General features: G+C 37.1%; 3 protein-coding genes and 2 long non-coding RNA genes across 10 annotated transcripts in view; 2 read left to right on the top strand and 3 right to left on the bottom strand.

The window, feature by feature from the left end:
* Positions 1-32: 32 nt before the first annotated feature.
* On the bottom strand, positions 33-7,532 carry LOC140557255 (tumor necrosis factor receptor superfamily member 5-like). 2 transcript variants are annotated; one of them, XM_072681536.1, is made up of 11 exons: positions 6,970-7,532; positions 5,888-5,971; positions 4,925-5,050; positions 4,685-4,840; positions 3,211-3,295; positions 2,923-3,110; positions 2,360-2,385; positions 1,599-1,629; positions 1,447-1,533; positions 1,001-1,032; positions 33-497 (listed from the first exon to the last, which is right to left on the bottom strand). In XM_072681536.1, exons 1-11 carry the CDS (start codon positions 6,998-7,000, stop codon positions 489-491), a joined length of 855 nt encoding a protein of 284 aa, XP_072537637.1. In that variant the 5' UTR covers positions 7,001-7,532; the 3' UTR covers positions 33-488. The 2 variants fall into 2 exon arrangements, with proteins under 2 accessions (XP_072537637.1, XP_072537639.1); XM_072681538.1 differs by having other exon boundaries at positions 1,447-1,518; positions 6,970-7,530.
* On the top strand, positions 6,503-15,094 carry LOC140557257 (uncharacterized). The gene is made up of 2 exons (XR_011979805.1): positions 6,503-6,706; positions 9,392-15,094. It is a non-coding gene; the product is annotated as an uncharacterized lncRNA (long non-coding RNA).
* LOC140557256 (tumor necrosis factor receptor superfamily member 5-like) lies at positions 7,757-17,014 on the bottom strand. Of its 2 annotated transcripts, none has more exons than XM_072681539.1 (9): positions 16,538-17,014; positions 15,450-15,533; positions 14,463-14,588; positions 14,000-14,155; positions 13,773-13,854; positions 10,315-10,493; positions 10,200-10,230; positions 10,076-10,113; positions 7,757-9,538 (listed from the first exon to the last, which is right to left on the bottom strand). In XM_072681539.1, exons 1-8 carry the CDS (start codon positions 16,566-16,568, stop codon positions 10,098-10,100), a joined length of 705 nt encoding a protein of 234 aa, XP_072537640.1. In that variant the 5' UTR covers positions 16,569-17,014; the 3' UTR covers positions 7,757-9,538; positions 10,076-10,097. The 2 variants fall into 2 exon arrangements, with proteins under 2 accessions (XP_072537640.1, XP_072537641.1); XM_072681540.1 differs by lacking the exon at positions 16,538-17,014 and adding an exon at positions 14,884-14,899 and having other exon boundaries at positions 15,450-15,527.
* On the top strand, positions 16,067-21,889 carry LOC140557258 (uncharacterized). Its single transcript, XR_011979806.1, has 2 exons — positions 16,067-16,274; positions 18,968-21,889. It is a non-coding gene; the product is annotated as an uncharacterized lncRNA (long non-coding RNA).
* The window catches only part of LOC140557253 (tumor necrosis factor receptor superfamily member 5-like), an 11,445-nt gene continuing 5,122 nt past the window's right edge, over positions 17,317-23,639 (bottom strand). For all 4 annotated transcript variants that reach the window (XM_072681532.1, XM_072681535.1, XM_072681533.1 and 1 more), the window contains 8 exons: positions 22,955-23,347; positions 22,229-22,354; positions 21,958-22,113; positions 21,732-21,813; positions 19,849-20,036; positions 19,711-19,754; positions 19,581-19,618; positions 17,317-19,114 (listed from right to left, as the gene is read on the bottom strand). In XM_072681532.1, coding sequence (XP_072537633.1) covers positions 19,042-19,114; positions 19,581-19,618; positions 19,711-19,754; positions 19,849-20,036; positions 21,732-21,813; positions 21,958-22,113; positions 22,229-22,354; positions 22,955-23,144 — 897 coding nt within the window. In that variant the 5' untranslated portion in view covers positions 23,145-23,347 and the 3' untranslated portion in view covers positions 17,317-19,041. The remainder of the gene's footprint in view (positions 19,115-19,580; positions 19,619-19,710; positions 19,755-19,848; positions 20,037-21,731; positions 21,814-21,957; positions 22,114-22,228; positions 22,355-22,954; positions 23,348-23,639) is intronic.

Genomic DNA, 23,639 nt, shown 5'->3' on the forward strand with positions numbered 1-23,639 from the left:
TAAGTTTGCAAAACAACGTAAATACAATATAATGGCATCAAGTAGTTTTTATTTTAAACAGATTCATGACTACATTTAGTCCAACGAGAGAACCTAGAAGTGATATTTAACATGGGATTGTTTCGTATCACTATCACAAAAAAAACGCACTTCCTTCACTTGTCCATAAGACAGGTCTTGGCCACCAGATGTTCCTGTGGTGCGGTGATTCAAACGAGTTACAAGATCGAATCTTTTTCTGAATCGTTTGTTTCAAAAGCTCCGCCTCCGTTCCTACACTGCGCGCGGGAGTGGCCCAAGTGCAAAGTCATTCCCAGTGAAAAGCAGCGTGTTTAGCACGTAGTACAGTAAGTGTAAACTTTCTGTGAAGCTCACTAGTCAATCAACTGGGTCTCCAGTGAGTGGCCATGCAGCGTTATGCAGCATTCAGATCATCGTCCACATCTGATGCCTCTTCAGCTAGGCTCAGGGGTGTGTCAGGATGAGGATTACAGGCGCTGCAAGAAAGAGAATAGGTTCCCTTTACCATCTGATTTCAGATCTGTTCATACCGTCTAGGTTTGGTCCACTTCAAGCCTCTTCCACATTACTTGCCCAGCTGTATATACGTTGTTATTATATAAAAATATGAAAATATTTATATATATATATATTTTGGAGAATTTTTTTATATATATCTGTTTTGAGAATTTCCCCACTGCGGGACTAATAAAGCACTATCTTATATATATATATATATATATATATATATATATATATATATATATATATAGAGAGAGAGAGAGAGAGAGAGAGAGAAACAAGAGGAGAACAGGATACTACAGTAAGATAGATTCTCATGTTCTCAGACAGTGTAATTCATTAACAAAAGTCATGCTTTTAGTCTTAGCTTTTAGTTTTGACAAGGTAGACAAACTAATGCATTTTAAAACAAACAAATCCTCTCAAGAGCATATAACCCCTCAAAGAGTACATTCATACAGAATAAGTCAGAACTCACTGTTACCACACTGTTACCATCTGTCCCATAACCTGTAAAACAAATAATACATGATCAGTTGTGTAAAACATTTAGGTAAATTTGCACTAAGGATAGGTAATTAAATAACATTTAAAGACATGCTAATGATATGTATCACATTATTTTGAAAATGTATTCTCTTTGTAATAAAACAAACAGTTTTAAGTGTTTTAGGTACCAACTAGATCCACAACATACTAAGAAAAGCATATTGTTTATTACAATATCATTTATAATAGCAATCATAATACCAATAAAACAGACAGACGGACTGCAACACAGTTTCAATCTTTAAATGGTTGAGAATTAGTACTAGCAACTCTTTCATATTTTTTATTGTCGCCTCCACAGTAAGAAATGACTGACTCTCTTTATTTCAGAATTATTATTACCCCCAGCCAGATATCCAATCCATGATTACCCACCTGGTGTTCTTACTGCTCCTCCTGGATCACACTGTCTGTGCTTCCATGTAAGGCTGCATTCACTGTCCGCATCTAGAATTTCACATACTGTATTGCTTATTAAAGTATACTTATGTGAAACATAGGAAACTCAGCTGAAAGAAGGATCTTACTTTGCAGTGATGATGATTCTTGTACAGGTTTCTGTTGAAGAAACACAACAGAGTCAACAGGAGACAAACAGAGTACAGCAGATCTGTTACAGAATCTAACACAAACATTTAAGGTAGTTTTTGGTGGGGTGTTTGGATACCTTGAGCACTTTCATGGTGTATTTACCATACTAGCAACACACACAACTGTCTTCAGCATTTTTTATTTATATGACATTTTTTAATTATAAGAGTAGATCTAGTGACAAGTGTTTGATCTATCTTGGATATATGAAAATAGATTAGCACAATCAATCAACAATTGTATTCATTGACAACATTATATTTAGGGATTCCTACAACAGTTACCATCACAGTGGCCAGAGTTATCAAAATTATCAAAACATTTATTCATCAGAATTTGACTGGATGGGTTCATGACTAACATAGAGTTAGAGCCAGAATAATAACTTTTCTCCTGCAACATCCCATCAGCCCTGTGTTTGACCAGAGAGGCGATATACTGATGGATGAGGCAAAGGAAAAGAGAGCTTTAATTCCAGGATTCTTTCAAGACTGTGTTTATTGTGAGCAGCTACAACTAGTGTTTGTTGACGCTTGATGTAAAGTGGGGATGGTGGTCATGTCCCAAAGAACTGTTCCATTTTGATTTGGACTATTCGTTAAGCAGTGAAACCACTAAAACCTGAATAGCTCTCCAGCAGAGCTGTTGTATAGGCTGTACTGATTGAAGTATTTGTAAACAACACAGAGAAACTTACTATTAACGTATCATCTGTCAGATTACCTGCAAAACAAATAATACATGAGCCGTTGTGTAAAACATTTGAGTAAATATGCACTAAATGTAGTAACAGAAATCTTACAAACTGTTTCCAAGTGTTCTTTAGGTACCATAAACCATAATATATATATATATATATATATATATATATAGAGAGAGAGAGAGAGAGAGAGAGAGAGAGAGCGAGAGCAAGAGAATAGAAAAATAGAATATATAATTTCATGCATTATCACTTGAGCTGGTAAGTGCAGCTTAATGAACTGTGGTATGAAAACATTTAGGCATTCCTGGTCAAAATGTCCCTGAAATAGCTCCACAATAGATCTATATCATTTCCCAGTAAAAATCTGTACAACTAATACCAAGTTTGTAACTTCCACAATTGCTGTGTCTAAAAAGAAATCTGCCTTAAACTGCACACAGACAACTGTACCTTCTGTCATACAGAACTGAAGAGAAGGATACAAGACACTTCTTATTCAAACTATTGTCCCACCATATCACTTCTATTAAATCAAAAATAGTTCTGACAATACGCACCACTACTCACTTGTTGGCTAGTCTTCTTTGTTTCTGCAGTACAAGAATATGTCAGAAATGAAGCTGTCGTCAGCACCACTACAACTCCAACTGCTATGAGACCATATCTCTCCCTTGACATTGGTTTGCAATGAACATCTTCTACAGAACTGCCTTCTTTGTCCTGGATTTCATTTTTGGCTGAACAGCTTAAATAAAGTGTTGAAGAATGTCAACAAAATATAACGTCCATAGAGAAAAAACAAAAAAACTAATGAAATTGTACAGCTTACAAGACTCTGAACTTACTCTGTCCACTTGGTGCAGTTTATTCCCAGCGGAGAATAATATCCTGATGGACAGGCCTCACAGACAGTATCTGAGGTTTTAGTCCCTGTAAACAAAAACTGAAGCATTAGACCCTAAGGATCCACAAACAATATTAAATACGTGATACAATGTAAATATTTTCACTCCAACCTATAAACCATATAACTTATAATTAAGTTACCTCATTATACATTATATATGCCAAAAACCTCTCTCAATCTTTTCATATTGCATCCAGTTCCTAAATAAGGCTGCACAGATTAGTCAAAGTAGTTGCAACATAGCAGGACAAACAGCGAACTATAAAAATGCACAAAACTTAACTGTACAACAAACATGCCTCGGCTGATCCATTAAAAGGGAAAAACTGAGTAAATTAGATATCTTTGTGAAACCGTTTCTTTAAGTGCACTGCTCTGGCTAATGTATTAAATGTTTATTCTTTGGAGGCTGTAGATCTTTTTTAATTTTTTTCATCAAAGAATTATTTATCAAGACAAATATTTTAAGCAGTGTCATTTAGATCAGTTCTTTTAATTGCCACAAAGTGTAGGAGTGTAAGACCATTCTGTGAATACCTGGTGAATTAAAATGGAACAGACCAGTTAAGGTGCTCGAGGATCTATTCTGTTTCAAGCGAGAAACTTTGCTCGAGGCGTGTCATTCTTAATCATTTTAATGGACATGTATCCAAAGTAGCAACTATTTTATTGTATTACTTACTTATTTGTTCACAGTAGTTGCACTGCACCCAGTGCTTATTTTATGGCAAGTTTATTATTTTAATTTCATGCATTTTCACTTGACAGCTGGTCAGTGCAGCTTAATGTACAGTGACAAATACATGCACCTCTACCTTTAATTCTTGTTTGAGGGATTTTCATCCATGTTGCTTTACAAAATGCATCCAGTTCCTTTTCTGTAAACTGCCATTTCGTAATATAAATGAAGAAAATGGTTACCTGAAATGTTCTAACACTGTTGCCTTCTCCTGATTTGAGGGCATCAATTTGAATTTTCTACACAACTACACAACTGCTTAGAGGAGCCCATGGCTGCTAAATGTTGGGACAAGGTTTTAGGAGTATTTATGAAGCTCTACACTTTTGATCACCTGGCCTTTCCTAACAATGATTGTTAACAAGCCACAAATCAAGCTAATTAAGGTATTTTACCATGGAAAAAATGTATCTCTAGAGGTGCCCAAACGTTTGCTTAGTCCTCTCTTCCTTTTTCTATTTACAAGCCACAAATAAAGCACTAATCTTACTCAAAGTGTCATCTATTATGCTATGCCTTTGGAATATCAGTTTATCTTCTACATACTTGGCAATTCCAGGGTGCCCTGTGTGTGAAATTAAGCTTCAACACATCTTCACTGAACAGTAAAGTGCTTTCTTTTTTAGAACAAAATGTCAGTGTTTATGTACAAGCCTGAAAAAGTATTACCCACCTGGTGCTTTTATTTCTTCTCCTGAAGAACAATGTCTGTGCTTCAATGCAAAGCTGCATTCACTGTCGGTGTACTCAGTACAGTAATATCCATCCAGAATATCACATACTGTATTGCTCATTGAAGTACACTTATGTAAAACATATAGACCTTGTTCTGTAATGACACATTAATTAACAATCAGATTAAAACAACAAACAGCATTTAGGATGTTAGGAGACACAAATAAAAGATGCTTACCGCTGTCACAGGACTTGCACTGAAAACAGTTCTTAAAGCCATTGGGGTTATTCATAAATGTTCCTCTGGTGCAAGGTTTGCATGAAGTGCTGAAATCACCAGAGCAGTCCCTGAGAACTACCGTTCCTGCAAAACAAGCATTTTAGAAATGTACTAAACTGCATTTTTAAGAAATGACAGGAATCCGTGGGAAATGAAAAGAAAGAAAAAGAAAAGGAGTTCATGCATGTTGTTTTAAACCATTCATGCTACTTGAGCTACAGGCACAATGTTAGCCAAAGCAGTAGGCAATCTGATATTATTTATTCCAATGTGCTTTGTCAACTAAAAACATTGCATCCATACATCAACAATATGAATAAGTCCTTCAATACATGCAAATAATGTGTCACCTGTCACGGCTATAAAGAAGAAAAGCTACCTGTCTGTACACTGTTCTTTCAGCGAAAGAACAGGGAAGGAAGTGAAAATGGAGGAGAAAACATCAAATTAGTCAGTGATTCATTTTAAGTTTGAGAATCAAGATCAGACAATGACTGTTAAAGATGTTCAGCAGTATTAAACATTGGAAAATGATTTGATTTAATGTATACAATGTAACTATATGATCACGTAATAAAAAAACTCAATCAAAAATCAGTTAAATTATTTTTAACCACTTAGATTATGTTTTTTTGTTTTTGCAGTAGACTCGAACATAAAATGGTGGTGGACTAACTAATATTACTAATCCATCGTCTTGCAGCACAGGTTCCAAACCCTGATCCTGAAAACCTGAAAAGTTTAACAGTTTGTTACCAGGTCCAGTCCCTACTTTAACATCATAAGGTGTTTGTTATTTAAGTCGCAGACTTTCTGAATGAGGTGTGTGTGGACTGGGGGTACTCCATAACCAACTAGTTTTGTTTTTCAGTTTTAGGAGGATAATCTTTCTCTCAGTAACTTGATTTGAATAGTAGGTACCTGCAGAACACATAGGGCAGCATTCTCCCGCTCCTGAGCGATATTCACTTGGGCCACATCCATATGTAAGAACAACATGAACACCTGTGTGGACACAAACAAATGAGTTTTAAACTACCCAGGTACAAAAAACAGGTTCATTTTAATATCAAGTACATACATGCTACAGACATGGACATGTCGATCTTAAAATTAATAGCTAAACAAGAAATCATACATAAACATATGAAGAAATATGTGCAACATGTAAATATAAGTGACACGTGTGGCGCAACAGATAACACCACTCCCTGCCAGTGAGCTGCCACACCATGTGGGAGACTGGGGTTCGATTCCTGGTCCGGGTGACTATGCTGTGCTACACCAATAAAAGTCCTTGGGCCAGACTCCTAACACTACATTGGCTCATCTCTGTAATATGAGTAACCTTGTAAGTCGCTCTGGATAAGAGCGTCTGCTAAATGCCATAAATGTAAATCTCAATTAATCAGTTGAGTGAATTATATATTTTCTCACATAATTGTTTTATAGCTCACTTAATTCACTGACTGCTTAGATTTATTTAACATTGCAACACAGCAACACAGGGATGCATGCCAACTATTTCCCATCTTATTCCATGTCGTATTTCATATCAGCCTGTGGTCTGGTGGACTCATTTTGGCGTTTGGACGGGGCACTGAATAACAGTGGCATTTCCCCACCTCTCTGACAAGGAGGGGAAGAGTGATGCCACATTACGGAGGTACTCAGTGTATTTCTCACCACGACAGGGACAGGATATAAATATCGCAGTGAAATCAAGGAGTCTGTTTGCAGGTGGGTTGTTTTATTGTCTTTAATTTTCTATATATGGCTGTAAGGACTTTTTAATGCGCTCATCAAATGATGATGACGTAAGTAATGTTATTCATGGGATGCCTGAAGACTAGTAAACTGATGTTATTTCTGTCAGTGATTATATGATGGGCTCAAATAGGCCTTGTGGAACTTCAAGACATTAACTAGATCTCAGCCTTAAAGTAAAAGCACCGAGGAAGCATTCACATCATAGAATTGCACACTGAACATGTTATACTTACCGAGTACGTTTAAAATAGATATAAAAATCATTTTTCCTCATAACTAGAAACTAGCTAGAAATACAAAAAAGCTTCAGTGTATCCAGCATTAGTCACTTCCTGTTAGATAGTCAGACTAGTTCTCTCTCCACCATCTTCTGCAGCAGGGTTGAAAAAAAGTGTCGACGGCAGTATTCCTCTATAAGCGAGTAGGTCGTGGTCGATGCTGCCGAATAAAAACTGCATTACCAGACGAAATATAAAAAGAAATAGACTACCAGACTAAATAGTGCATAAATGTTCGTTTTTAGATAAATTATTGTAATGACCCTGAGTGACGTCTGTACACCTGAAAACGAAAGCAACTTCTCTGAGATGGCGACAGTAGGGGCGTTCCCTTGTGTTTGAAAAGATTATGAAAGATTAATGTAAGACCTGAACTAAAAAAAGAGGAATATGCAGACATAATCACACCTTTAAAAAAAGTAAAAATAAATAAATAAATAAATAAAAATCTTAGCTTAAGCTTCAGTTTAGTGGTTGGTGTGGCGCAACAGATAACCCCACTACCTGCCAGTGAGCTGCCACACCATGTGGGAGACTGGGGTTCGATTTCCGGTCTGGGTGACTGTATGCTGCGCCACCCCAGTAAGAGTCCTTGGGCCAGACTCCTAACACTACACTGACCCTCCTCTGTAATATAAATAACCTTGTAAGTCGCTCTGGATGAGAGTGTCAGATAAATGCGATAAATGTAAATGTAAATGTTTTTTGCTGGAATTTATAGACAAAGGCAAACATTCAACACTACTTTCACACAAATTTATTTACGAGATATAATGGAGACGTGATTATCACGGTTATGCATTACAGTAAGACTGAAGTGTAGTGTAGCATGTTATTTTATTTTTGCAATGTAATGCGAATAATCGTGCTTGTCAGAGCTGTTAATTGGCAATTCTGGCAGAAGAAGGAAGCCAGCCTAGCAAGTCAGTGGTGCTAGTAGTGACTAGTGCAGCTCTGACCAACATGTTTAATGCTGTTTAGTGTTACAGAGTACACTGTACACTGCAGCAGAATTAAACCACACACAGTAAGATGACAAATGCAGTAGCATACCTGGATCATGTGCAAATCTTTATTTAAACCACTGTGTAGTTTCTCAGTAACTCTTTGTAAATGCCATATCCTAATATTTACGCTTACTGTGATCAAAGGATGGGGAGAAACATACATCAAAAGGTCTCACCTGGTTATTGCTAGTAAACTGTTATAGATAAATGTTTTAGATTAATGTAATTTCAGACTTAAAAAGTTACATAATTAATAATAAAGTAGTAACCCCAATAACATGAGCTGTAGTATAAGTCATTCACAGTATTTTAACTTTAACTTGAATTAGTGGTATGCGATATGGGCAACAGTTCCTATCGTAGTATAATATCATTTTAGATGGTTTTGGTATACATCTCACTGTATAGTGAATTACATTACAATACATATATATATACACACATATATACACACACACACACACACACACACACTAGACATTATTAGTCACACTTGTTTCTAAACCCATTATCCATTTTCCACTGATCATATAAGACACTTTATGTAATAAAGTATGCATAGAAACAGAAGAACAGTCTGTAATTATAGAAGGAGGTGTACCTAGAGTTTTCTTACAAAAATACTTGACAGGTGGTATATTCATACTCAGGTATATTCATAACAGGTTTCACACTTCTAATTCTATAAACATATATATAATGAAAAATTCACATTTACACAAAAACTGTAATAGGGTTTTGCAGAGGTGCTACACTTAGTGTAATGTTTAACCAAGTTAATATGAATGTATAAACAGAATGATAATTTGCATTTAGGCAATAATTTGTTAATTTAATATTACATAAAGTTAATCAAATTGTATAATCTTGTTAAAGTTAATTTAAACACAGTAATTACAGCTACCTTTTGTCAAGTTTATTTGGTTGCGGTATAAATATACGTCCGATCCGTTCACAGTAAAGTTCAACTAACCTTAACCAGAACTGTATCTTGGGTGTTCTGCCGTTAGGCAGTGTCCCAGCGAGCCTCTGTTTAATTATGCTAAACAGGTCACTCACTCACTGCTGACTCACCTGACACATCGTTTTCTGTGGGTGAGGGCTGTGGTTGATTTCTTTAAACAAATGTTCTTATATCCATTGTTAGCTACCTTAGCTTGCTACCCAAACCGGCTCTGCTTCAGCTACCTGTAACTACATCCAACCTTGCTCACTGAGGTGACAACACAACAGTCCCTGACACGCACAACTCTATCAACCGAGATGACAATAATTTCCCAAAACCTTTGGGGCAGTTATTTTGCCAGCCCAGTCCAGTGCAGGTGACTGTGTGAGATGTTAATCTGCATCACCCTGATCTTGTTTTCCAGTCAGACATGCAGGATGGTTTGGACATCACTGGAAAAATCAACAATATCTCCAGCTTTTTCCTGGAGTGAGTGGGCTAATGTGGATCATTTAGATCATCATCCACTTCCTCAGGGATCTGCTGTGAGTCAGGATGACTACTGCAGGAGCTGCAAGGAAAAGAGAAGGTCCCCATTACCATCTGATTTTAGACCTTTTTGTACAGTTTAGATTCATAACACTGCTAGTTCATAACTCTCTTTCCTCTCACAGAGTAGCCTTTTAAGCTCTGCTTATACACCCCACATTGTTATTAATCTTTAGATTTTGTAGGGAATCAGTAGGGTAGAACACAAGACTACAATAAGGGGGATTCTCATGTATTCAGGCAACGTGATACATTAACAAAGGGAACACCATACTAACTACTGTTAAAGTATAGTGCTTAAAGAGAGAAAAAAAGCTGAGGAATGACGGTCAGTACTACTTTGCTTGTGTTGCGGAGGAAACAAATGTTCCTTAATTTTAACTTGCCTTAATTCTAACAGCTACTGTGTGAGGGAACTAGACAGTGATGAAAACTGGTAATGAGTAATATTGGAAGGAATTCCAGTGTAAACAACAGTACTGAGTTGGATGTTTATATTCTGTTCTTCAGGTTTACAGGGACAGCATAAAAGAAGCAGATCTCTTTTCTTGTCACTTACCTTTCTAATGACAACATTGGCATCACTGAGGAGACAGTCTTAAAGAGAAACAAAATTCATAGAATTAATTTCTTCAACATTATGTGTTACTTTTAACCACGTGATTAAGAATATTAAATGTTACCCCAGGTGAGGTTTCTTGTCACAGTCACAGTCTGAAATCACAATATGTTAAAAATGTAAAAGGCAGGACATAAATCATATTTTACTAAACATTTGAACAAATATGCAACCCTTACCTGTATGTGGTAAAGAAAGCACAGCATGCTTCTTTTTAAGAAATATGAAAACAACTGCTGCTACAGCCACAGGAATGATAATGACTCCAACTATTAGACCAGTTGGAGCCTTATCTCCACATTCAGCATCAGAATACAGTGTTCCAGGCTTTACTTCTGAGAGTCCCAGATCTTCACATCTGTCAGAGTGAAAATCAGCAAATGGAGTATGCATGCTTTATTTTATCATTGTATTTTATTAATCCATATTGATTTTGCAAGCTTTCTCCATTGTTCATTAATCACTTTTTTAACGTAATGTCACTGAATTCATCTCAGACTCATCAGCCATAACCTTAAAAAATGGTTTTAATTAAATTCAATTCAAATATAAAACTAAGACTTTGAGTACAACAGGGTTTGCTTGGCCTCGCAAAATAACCCAATATATGATGTAATCGTTGTGCATAAAAGAGAATGGAAACCATTGCAGAATGGAAACCATTATTTATCTTTATATTCAAGTATTAAAATGGCTGTTGATCGCAGTTCCATTGGATCTCCTAGTTGTGGGCAGTATAGGCAAAAATTCATGACTTAGTTTTTTAATAGAAACCTGTTAGAAATAGTAAGCCTATGAGTAAACCTGTCTTTGCTGGTTTACAGTGGCTTATTTTACTAGTAATACACATATTTAACAAGAGTTAAATATTTACCAACAATATTTAAGGGTATATTAAATATTTATATTGGGCAAAACAGAACTAAAGAATAAATAGATAAATCTGTCCTAATAAACCTGTATTTTGAAGGTTATGAACAAGTTTTACCCCAGAAAGATTTTATTTTCTCAACATTAATATAGCGTGTCCAGAAAGCGTTTGGCACCCTATCCAGCACTTCACCAATCTGGGCTTCATGGCAGAGTGGCCAGACAGAAGCCTCTACTTAGCTAAAGACATGTGAAACCCACCTGGGAAAAAGTGTCGGCCCCAATTCTAAGTGTCATTTCTGAGAATGAGAGAATCTACTGAGAGGAATAGCAGAATAGCAAAATATCCAAATCCAGGTATGCAAACCTTCTGGCATCATTCCCAAGATGTCATGCCTGATCAGGACAAGATGGTTAACCAGGAGTGTAGCAAACAAAGGGACAAAACAGCTAAATGAAACCAAGATGACAAACAAACCAGGACTGTGCAAAACAACAAACCAGAGACCAGGAGGAACAGAGCTTGTAAGCAGTCGCCGAGATGAACAAGGGAAAATTGGACAGGGAAAACCAAAAGAACGTGACATGAACGAGAACAAAACAGAAGCCAAGCTTCGGACTAACAAAGGGCAAAAACAGAAAGAGGTTACCAGGAATAAGGCAGGAACACAGTCTCCCCTTGAGCAGACCACTGAACACGCTGATGCAAGGAATGCAGTGTTAATTCACAGTGATGTACTGAAGAAGAGCGTGATAACAAGGGCCTGACACAAGACAAGATGCCATAATCTCTACCAAAGGTGCTTCAACTAAAGTAAAGTAACTAGAGTAAAGTTTTCCTTTTCAGCATTTTGTTGAAAATTATCTTTAAAATCTCTAGTTTCACATTTTTATTAAGGAGTATCGAATAGAGATTTATTGGTCTTTCCAAATGCAGTGTGTATATATATATATATATATACACACTGCATTTGGAAAGACCCTTTCTTTTTTTCACATTTTATGTTGTGGCCTTATGCTGGGGTTGAATTATCTCCCAATAAATCTCTATTCAATACCATTGGCAACAGCCTAAATCACACGTAAATCTGTTGGCCCAGATGGCATACCTGGCAGAGCACTTAAAGCATGTGCTTCAAACTAGCCACCATTGTCCCTGTTTCAAAGACAGCCAGCATTACATGCTTAAATGACTGGCTCTCAGTTGCTTTAACCCCCATCATAAACAAGTGCTTTGAGAGGCTGGTTAGAGACTTCATCCGTTCCTCACTGCCCGCCACCCTGGACCCACTGCAGTTTTCATACAGGCGGAACAGATCCACTGATGATGCTATTGCCCTGACTCTGCATACTGCCCTCTCCCACCTGGACAAGAAGAACACCTATGTGAGAATGCTGTTTGTGGACTACAGTTCAGCATTCAATACCATCATTCCTCCAAGGCTTGAAGCCAAGCTCCGGGATCTGGGTCTGCACAGCTCTCTGTGGTAAGGATGGGCAGCATCACTCACTGACCCTCAACACTGGAGCCCCCCAGGGATGTCTGCTCAGCATGCTCCTGTACTCCCTCTACACTTATGACTGCACAGCCAGACACAGCTCCAGTGTCATCACTAAATTTGCTGATGACATGACAATTGTGGGCCTGATCTCCAATGATGATGAGGCAGCCTGCAGAGAGGAGGTTAGATTCCTGTCACACTGGTGCTAGGAAAACAACCTTTCTCTTAACGTCAGCAAGACCAAGGAGCATTGTAGTGGACTTCAGGAAACAGGAGAGCACATGCCCCATCTCCATCAATGGGATCACAGTGGAGAGGGTCAGCAGCTCCAAGTTCCTTGGTGTTCACATTAATGAGGAACATACATGGACAGAACACACCACACAGGTGGAAAGAAGGCAAAACAGTGACTTTTCTACCTCAGGTGGCTAAGGAGGTTTGGTATGAACCCCTGCATACTCAGGACGTTCTACACCTGCACTGTGAAGAGTATACAGGCTGTATCACCACCTGGTATGGGAACTGCGCCACACATATGCAGAAAGTTTTGTAGAGGGTGGTGGGCATTACTGGGGTTCAGCTGCCAAACTTTCTGAATTTATACTCCAGCCACTGTCTGAGGAAGTCAAGGAGGATTATCAAGAACTCCACCCACCCAAGCCAATGCCTGTTTTCACAGCTGCCCAGCGGCAGGAGGTACAGAAGCTTGAAGACCAGAACCAGTCAGTTCAGAGACAGCTTCTATCCTCAACCAATTAGGCTGCTGAATGAACAATAGATTGTGGGCTGTACCATCACACCTTCTCCCTATACAAACACACTCTGCACCCTGCACTTACTACTGGAAACCCTATGCACGGTCACACTGCACCCACAAAGACTTCCCCACCCACACTACACCTGAACTCATACCCATCCAGTGCCTTTTCTAAATAATGTAAACATTTAGATTATATCAAACCTGTACATTTAATCTGCTTTAGACCAGTGCAATATTGTAAACAGAGTATGTATAATGTGTGTATAACATGTATATGATAATATTCAGTATTTCTATTTTGTAAATATTGTTCTTTTTTGTACTACTGTGACTACTTTTGTACTACTTGTTTTTTCACTCACTTTTACACCTGTGTAATATGATGCAACAACAAATGTGATTTGATTTCAAATGTTATGGCTAATCAGTGTCTGAATTTGGGGAAAACTTTCAATTTACTGATTCAACATTCACACTCAAGTGATGCACCCAAGTGAACACTCACTTTGAATGTGGATGACAAACAGAGCCATTTGAGTAGGTACCATCTGCACATTCACCACACACTGTATCTTTAACCGCAGTTCCTGCAAACATACAAGCTCTGCTCCATCATTAATTCAGTGAATTAGAACAGAATAAAGTGCAACCCAATTATTTATAGAAAATTGTTACTGGTGAGAAAGGTGTTACTGTGAAAATACATAGTTTATACAGCCAGATTACACTAACCTATTTCCTTTATGTATTGTCCAGGGTCACATGTACTGTGTTTCTTAGCAAGTATACAGCTGCCTCTGTTTTCTTCATCACAGTAATGTCCCTCCAGTGGCTCACACACTGTGTCTGATGTTCGTGTGCAGGCAGTCTTTACTCTTAACCCCAGATCTGTAAAAAACACAACGATACAGAAATATATCAAATATATAACTGTAAAGAATGCATTTTGAATCATATAGTGCACACACAAAAAACTCTACTATCGAAAAGACAGACTTCAATGCAAAGCTGCATTCACTGTCGGTGTAATCAGTACAGTAATATCCATCCAGAATATCACATACTGTATTGCTCATTGAAGTACACATATGTGAAACATATAGACCCTGTTCTGTAATGACACATTAATTAACACTCAGATTAAAACAACAAACAGCATTTAGGATGTTAGGAGACACAAATAAAAGATGCTTACCGCTGTCACAGGACTTGCACTGAAAACAGTTCTTAAAGCCATTGGGGTTATTCATAAATGTTCCTCTGGTGCAAGGTTTGCATGAAGTGCTGAAATCACCAGAGCAATCCTTCAAAACCACTGTTCCTGCAAAACAAGCATTTTAGAAATGTACTAAACTGTATTTTTAAGAAATGACAGGAATCAGTGGGAAATGAAAAGAAAGAAAAAGAAAAGGAGTTCATGGATGTTGTTTTAAACCATTCATGCTACTTGAGCTACAGGCACAATGTTAGCCAAAGCAGTAGGCAATCTGATATTATTTATTCCAATGTGCTTTGTCAACTAAAAACATTGCATCCATACATCAACAATATGAATAAGTCCTTCAATACATGCAAATGATGTGTCACCTGTCACGGCTATAAAGAAGAAAAGCTACCTGTCTGTACACTGTTCTTTCAGCGACAAAGGGAAGGAAGTGAAAATGGAGGAGAAAACATCAAATTAGTCAGTGATTCATTTTAAGTTTGAGAATCAAGATCAGACAATGACTGTTAAAAATGTTCAACAGTATTAAACATTGGAAAATGATTTAATTTAATGTATACAATGTAACTATATGATCACGTAATAAAAAACATAAAAAATCAGTTAAATTATTTTTAACCACTTAGATTATATTTTTTTGTTTTTGCAGTAGACTCGAACATAAAATGGTGGTGGAGTAACTAATATTACTAATCCATCGTCTTGCAGCACAGGTTCCAAACCCTGATCCTGAAATACCCCCCAACCCTCCCACAGATAAAGCACATTTGCTTTAGTTTAACAGTTTGTTACCAGGTCCAGTCCCTACTTTAACATCATAAGGTGTTTGTTATTTAAGTCGCAGACTTTCTGAATGAGGTGTGTGTGGACTGGGGGTACTCCATAACCAACTAGTTTTGTTTTTCAGTTTTAGGAGGATAATCTTTCTCTCAGTAACTTGATTTGAATAGTAGATACCTGCAGAACACATAGGACAGCATTCTCCCGCTCCTGAGCGATATTCACTTGGGCCACATCCATATGTAAGAACAACATGAACACCTGTGTGGACACAAACAAATGAGTTTTAAACTACCCAGGTACAAAAAACAGGTTCATTTTAATATCAGGTACATACAAAAGCCTGCTACAGACATGGACATGTCGATCTTAAAATTAATAGCTAAACAAGAAATCATACATAAACATATGAAGAAATATGTGCAACATGTAAATATAAGTGACACGTGTGGTGCAACAGATAACACCACTCCCTGCCGGTGAGCTACCACACCATGTGGGAGACTGGGGTTCGATTCCTGGTCCGGGTGACTATGCTGCGCTACACCAATAAAAGTCCTTGGGCCAGACTCCTAACACTACATTGGCTCATCTCTGTAATATGAGTAACCTTGTAAGTCGCTCTGGATAAGAGCGTCTGCTAAATGCCATAAATGTAAATCTCAATTAATCAGTTGAGTGAATTATATATTTTCTCACATAATTGTTTTATAGCTCACTTAATTCACTGACTGCTTAGATTTATTTAACATTGCAACACAGCAACACAGGGATGCATGCCAACTATTTCCCATCTTATTCCATGTCGTATTTCATATCAGCCTGTGGTCTGGTGGACTCATTTTGGCGTTTGGACGGGGCACTGAATAACAGTGGCATTTCCCCACCTCTCTGACAAGGAGGGGAAGAGTGATGCCACATTACGGAGGTACTCAGTGTATTTCTCACCACGACAGGGACAGGATATAAATATCGCAGTGAAATCAAGGAGTCTGTTTGCAGGTGGGTTGTTTTATTGTCTTTAATTTTCTATATATGGCTGTAAGGACTTTTTAATGCGCTCATCAAATGATGATGACGTAAGTAATGTTATTCATGGGATGCCTGAAGACTAGTAAACTGATGTTATTTCTGTCAGTGATTATATGATGGGCTCAAATAGGCCTTGTGGAACTTCAAGACATTAACTAGATCTCAGCCTTAAAGTAAAAGCACCGAGGAAGCATTCACATCATAGAATTGCACACTGAACATGTTATACTTACCGAGTACGTTTAAAATAGATATAAAAATCATTTTCCCTGATAACTAGAAACTAGCTAGAAATACAAAAAAGCTTCAGTGTATCCAGCATTAGTCACTTCCTGTTAGATAGTCAGACTAGTTCTCTCTCCACCATCTTCTGCAGCAGGGTTGAAAAAAAGTGTCGACGGCAGTATTCCTCTATAAGCGAGTAGGTCGCAGTCGATGCTGCCGAATAAAAACTGCATCACCAGACGAAATATAAAAAGAAATAGACTACCAGACTAAATAGTGCATAAATGTTCGTTTTTAGATAAATGATTGTAATGACCCTGAGTGACGTCTGTACACCTGAAAACGAAAGCAACTTCTCTGAGATGGCGACAGTAGGGGCGTTCCCTTGTGTTTGAAAAGATTATGAAAGATTAATGTAAGACCTGAACTAAAAAAAGAGGAATATGCAGACATAATCACACCTTTAAAAAAAGTAAAAATAAATAAATAAATAAATAAAAATCTTAGCTTAAGCTTCAGTTTAGTGGTTGGTGTGGCGCAACAGATAACCCCGCTACCTGCCAGTGAGCTGCCACACCATGTGGGAGACTGGGGTTCGATTTCCGGTCTGGGTGACTGTATGCTGCGCCACCCCAGTAAGAGTCCTTGGGCCAGACTCCTAACACTACACTGACCCTCCTCTGTAATATAAATAACCTTGTAAGTCGCTCTGGATGAGAGTGTCAGATAAATGCGATAAATGTAAATGTAAATGTTTTTTGCTGGAATTTATAGACAAAGGCAAACATTCAACACTACTTTCACACAAATTTATTTACGAGATATAATGGAGACGTGATTATCACGGTTATGCATTACAGTAAGACTGAAGTGTAGTGTAGCATGTTATTTTATTTTTGCAATGTAATGCGAATAATCGTGCTTGTCAGAGCTGTTAATTGGCAATTCTGGCAGAAGAAGGAAGCCAGCCTAGCAAGTCAGTGGTGCTAGTAGTGACTAGTGCAGCTCTGACCAACATGTTTAATGCTGTTTAGTGTTACAGAGTACACTGTACACTGCAGCAGAATTAAACCACACACAGTAAGATGACAAATGCAGTAGCATACCTGGATCATGTGCAAATCTTTATTTAAACCACTGTGTAGTTTCTCAGTAACTCTTTGTAAATGCCATATCCTAACATTTCCGCTTACTGTGATCAAAGGATGGGGAGAAACATACATCAAAAGGTCTCACTTGGTTATTGCTAGTAAACTGTTATAGATAAATGTTTTAGATTAATGTAATTTCAGACTTAAAAAGTTACATAATTAATAATAAAGTAGTAACCCCAATAACATGAGCTGTAGTATAAGTCATTCACAGTATTTTAACTTTAACTTGAATTAGTGGTATGCGATATGGGCAACAGTTCCTATCGTAGTATAATATCATTTTAGATGGTTTTGGTATACATCTCACTGTATAGTGAATTACATTACAATACATGTATATATACACACATATATACACACACACACACACACACACACACACACACACTAGACATTATTAGTCACACTTGTTTCTAAACCCATTATCCATTTTCCACTGATCATATAAGACACTTTATGTAATAAAGTATGCATAGAAACAGAAGAACAGTCTGTAATTATAGAAGGAGGTGTACCTAGAGTTTTCTTACAAAAATACTTGACAGGTGGTATATTCATACTCAGGTATATTCATAACAGGTTTCACACTTCTAATTCTATAAACATATATGTAATGAAAAATTCACATTTACACAAAAACTGTAATAGGGTTTTGCAGAGGTGCGACACTTAGTGTAATGTTTAACCAAGTTAATATGAATGTATAAACAGAATGATAATTTGCATTTAGGCAATAATTTGTTGATTTAATATTACATAAAGTTAATCAAATTGTATAATCTTGTTAAAGTTAATTTCAACACAGTAATTACAGCTACCTTTTGTCAAGTTTATTTGGTTGCGGTATAAATATACATCCGATCCGTTCACAGTAAAGTTAAACTAACCTTAACCAGAACTGTATCTTGGGTGTTCTGCCGTTAGGCAGTGTCCCAGCGAGCCTCTGTTTAATTATGCTAAACAGGTCACTCACTCACTGCTGACTCACCTGACACATCGTTTTCTGTGGGTGAGGGCTGTGGTTGATTTCTTTAAACAAATGTTCTTATATCCATTGTTAGCTACCTTAGCTTGCTACCCAAACCGGCTCTGCTTCAGCTACCTGTAACTACATCCAACCTTGCTCACTGAGGTGACAACACAACAGTCCCTGACACGCACAACTCTCTCAACCGAGATGACAATAATTTCCCAAAACCTTTGGGGCAGTTATTTTGCCAGCCCAGTCCAAATCAGGTGACTGTGTGAGATGTTAATCTGCATCACCCTGATCTTGTTTTTCAGCCAGACACACAGGATGGTTTGGACATCACTGGAAAAATCAACAATATCTCCAGCTTTTTCCTAGAGTGAGTGGGCTAATGTGGAGCATTTAGATCATCATCCACTTCCTCAGGGATCTGCTGTGAGTCAAGATGAATACTGCAGGAGCTGCAAGGAAAAGAGAAGGTCCCCGTTACCATCTGATTTTACAGTTTAGATTCATAACACTGCTAGAGTCTTTCACACTGTTTAACTCTTTTTCCTCGCACAGAGTTGCCTTTTAAGCTCTGCTTATACACCCCACATTGTTATTAATCTTTAGATTTTGTAGGGAATCAGTAGGGTAGAACACAAGACTACAATAAGGGGGATTTCCATGTATTCAGGCAATGTGAAGATGACGGTCAGTACTACTTTCCTTGTGTTGCGGAGGAAACAAATGTTCCTTAATTTTAACTTGCCTTAATTCTAACAGCTACTGTGTGAGGGAACTAGACAGTGATGAAAACTGGTAATGAGTAATATTGGAAGGAATTCCAGTGTAAACAACTGTACGTTGTTGGATGTTTATATTCTGTTCTTCAGGTTTACAGGGACAGCATAAAAGAAGCACATCTCTATTCTTGTCACTTACCTTTCTAATGACAACATTGGCATCACTGAGGAGACAGTCTTAAAGAGAAACAAAATTCATAGAATTAATTTCTTCAACATTATGTGTTACTTTTAACCACTTAATATTAACTAGTCAGAAAAAAAGTTACCCCATGTGAGGTTTCTTGTCTTGGAATTGAAGGCAACTCACCGTCTGAAATCACAATATGTTAAAAAAGGCAAAAGATGTACAAGGCAAGACATAAATCATATTTTACTAAATGTTTGAACAAATATGCAACCCTTACCTGTATGTGGTAAAGAGAACAGCGCAGCATGCTTCTTTTTAAGAATTATAAAAACTGCTGCTACAGCCACAGGAATTATAATGGCACTTATAACTCCAGCTATTAGACCAATTGGAGCCTTATCTCCACATTCAGCATCAGAATACAGTGTACCAGGCTTTACTTCTGAGAGTCCCAGATCTTCACATCTGTCAGAGTGAAAATCAGCAAATGGAGTATGCCTTCTTTATTTTATCATTGTATTTTATTAATCCATATTGATTTTGCAAGCATTCTCCATTGTTCATTAATCACTTGTGCAACATTATGACACTGAATGCATTGCAGACTGATCAGCCATAACATTAAAAACATAAAAAATGTTTTTAATTGCCCCCCCCCCCAAAAAAAATTCACACAATTTTAATGTCATCATGTAACAAATGAAGGTTTTGAGTACTACAGGGTTTGCTTGGCCTAAAAAACAATTAACACAATTTACACCCTTGACTCTCCTAGTTGTGGGCAGTATAGGCAACAATTCATGACTTTTGAATAAAAAACAGTAAGCCTATAATTAAGACTGAATATGTAGGTTTACAGTGGTTTATTTTACTAGTAATACACAAATATTTAACAAGAGTTAAATATTTAACAACAATATTTAAGTGTATATGAAATATTTATATGGGGCAAAATAAAGAAATAGATAAAGCTGTCATTAATGCACCTATTAAAACACTTCTTTTGAAAGTTAATGAACATGAACTCTTGATAGGAAACAAAAAGATGTTTAAGGTTTTACCCCAGAAAGACTTCATTTTTGTCAACATATCCAAAAAGTGTTTGGCACCCCTATCCAGGTGTGTGTGTTTATGTTGAGGCCTTGTGGTTAAAAAATCCCCATCAATCTGCACACAATATTCTATAATAAGAAAGCAAAATGGACTCTAATGGATACTAACCCTGGTATTCAGACCTTTTTCTATGACAATTAAAATTTAGCTTAAATAGAAGACATGTGAAACAACCATGACTCTTTCTAAAGCTGGCCAAACTAAGGAATTGAAGCTGAAGGGTCTTGGTAAAAGAGGTGACCAAGAACCCAATGGTTCCAAAGTTACTGTGTGCAGATGGGAAAAACTGTCTGAAGGTCAACCATCACTGCAGCACTCTACCAATCTGGGTTTTAGGGTAGAGTGGCCAGACAGATGCCTCTACTTAGTAAAAGACGTGAGAATCTGCCTGAAGTTTGCAAAATAAACACCTAAAAGACTGAAAAACAAGATTCTCTGGTCCAGTGAAACCAAGAATGTTGGCCCCAGTTCTAAATGTCATTAAAAGAGGATCTGCAGAGAAGAATAACAAAATCCCCAAATCCAGGTATGCAAACCTTCTGGCATAATTCCCAAGATTAGATGCTGCAATTGCTACCAAAGTTGCTTCAACTAAGTAGTGAGTAAAAATTTCTTTCCAATAATATTTTGAAAATGATCTTTAGAATCTTTCAAATTCTGGTTTTACATTTTCATTATGGAATGTTGGATGCAGATTTTTTGGGAGATTTTATTTATTTATTTTTCAGCATAAGGCCACAACATAAAATATGGAAAAAGTGAAAGGGTCTGAAAACTTTCCAAATACACTATGTGTGTGTGTGGACATATATAAATTTCAAATTATATCCCCTTAAATGTTATGGCTAATAAGTGTCTATTCACTTGCACTGCTTGTCCAGTCTGTAAATATGCATTTGATATATATTTTCCCCACATTTTTAAACTGAATTTATATTTATACTCTACCCAGAACCTCCACAACAAATTTTGGGAAATCTGTGAATTTACTGATTAATCACTCAGTGATTACTCAGTACTCAGTGATGCAACCAAGTGAACACTCACTTTGAATGTAGTTGACAATTAGAGCCATTTGAGTAGGTACCATCTGCACATTCACCACACACTGTATCTGTAACTGCTGTCCCTGCAAACATTCAAGTTTTGCCCCATCACAGTAAAATAAGTAGAATAAAGTGCAACCCAATCATTTATAGAAAACATACTGGTGTGAAAGGTGTTACTGGGTAAGTACATACATACATAGTTTATTTAGCCAGATTACACTAACCTATTTGCTTTATGTATTGTCCAGGGTCACATGTACGGTGTTTCTTAGCAAGTATACAGCTGCCTCTGTTTTCTTCATCACAGTAATATCTCTCTAGTGGCTCACACACTGTGTCTGATGTGGCTGTGCAGGCAGTCTTTACTCTTAACCCCAGACCTGTAAAAAAAAAACACAATGATACAGAAATATCTCAAATATATAACTGTAAAGAAGGCATTTTGCATCATATAGTGCATGTACATGAAACTCTACTAACAAAAGATATACTTACTAGGATCACAAAATGTACATCCAAGGCAGTTTTTAAGGCCGTTAGGCGCATCAAGGAAAGTTCCAGCAAGACATGGAACACAAGTAGTGCTGGATAATTCAGTGCAGTCCCTGTAAACCCGATTTCCTACCAACACACAAGCTAAAGTTTAACTAATTCATCTAACACAGCATGAATTATGTATAGAGAGGTAAGAGAATTTAGATATTTTGGACAACTTAGTCCATTAGTCCATTCAGTCACTTTTTATGAGATAGTCCTCATCTCCTCAAAGTCCCGTTACTTCACCCCCCTTCTCCATCTGTTTCGCTAGCAAAACTAAATGGAATCTACTTCGCCAGGTACTTGTATTGTGGGGGAAAAAAAACACATAGTGCAAGAGTAATGCTAAAACGAGAGTTAACACTGGAAGTGCCCAAAACAGAGAGAATGAAAGAGGATGAATGACACAGAATTAGTGACCCTACTCCTGTTCAAGAGCCCACTTTGGCCAAATGCCTCTGTGTTCCAGTGTTGTTGTGCTTACTTACATAACTACTTTAGGTGGTGTTTCTCCAATCTTGACAAATGCACCTTTAATGTGTTTAATTAAACACACTGACTCCTTTGTGTCATTCTTATATTAGAAAGGCAGTTATGTTTTGTTACTTAAACACATGTTAAACACTGTTAATAGACCACTGTGACCAAATAGTGTTTTCTTTAAAGCATCGTTCTTCAGCTTACCAGGTGAACACATGGGGCAACATTCTCCATCTATCTCATATTCAGCCCGAGCACATCCAGAAAAACATAGTTCAAAGTTCAGGGAGGAAAAAAATAAAATAAGTAAAATTGTCATCCTATGGGTCATTTTGAAAGTGCCAGTGCAGTCTCTCCTAATAACAGAGATAAACGTTTCTCCTGCACACTTCATCTGTGTACTTGGTTTCAGATCATTCACTTAAGCATATAGAAAGTTTGCTGTCCAGTGAAGGTCGATATATGATCAGTTTTTAATCCCAAAAATCCATTAGAATCCAGGCTTGGGAGATCTGCTGATGCAACTCATCGTCTTTTCTACACATCCATTAGAAGTCCCAAAGTATTGTGAGGGACTTCCATTTCTTGGACAAGACACTAAAAGAAAGAGTAAACTAAAATGAATCACAAATGAACAACCAAGTAATGTTTTGAGACAGAATAAAGTGCAGCTTAATGAACAAAATATTCAGTAATTCAATTCAATAATTTCAGTTTGATGATCATTTATTTACATGAACTGATTACATTTATATACAACTGCCCTTTCTGGATCAGGCAAACAACTATTTAAAGTTGATATTTTCAAAGAAATTTGATTTCTATAACAAATATGTATTATATAAATAATAATTTATAATTATTATAAATAATAATTAAACTAGTGGAC

This window comes from Salminus brasiliensis, chromosome 6, assembly GCF_030463535.1.
Source record: "Salminus brasiliensis chromosome 6, fSalBra1.hap2, whole genome shotgun sequence".
Lineage (NCBI taxonomy): Eukaryota > Metazoa > Chordata > Actinopteri > Characiformes > Bryconidae > Salminus > Salminus brasiliensis.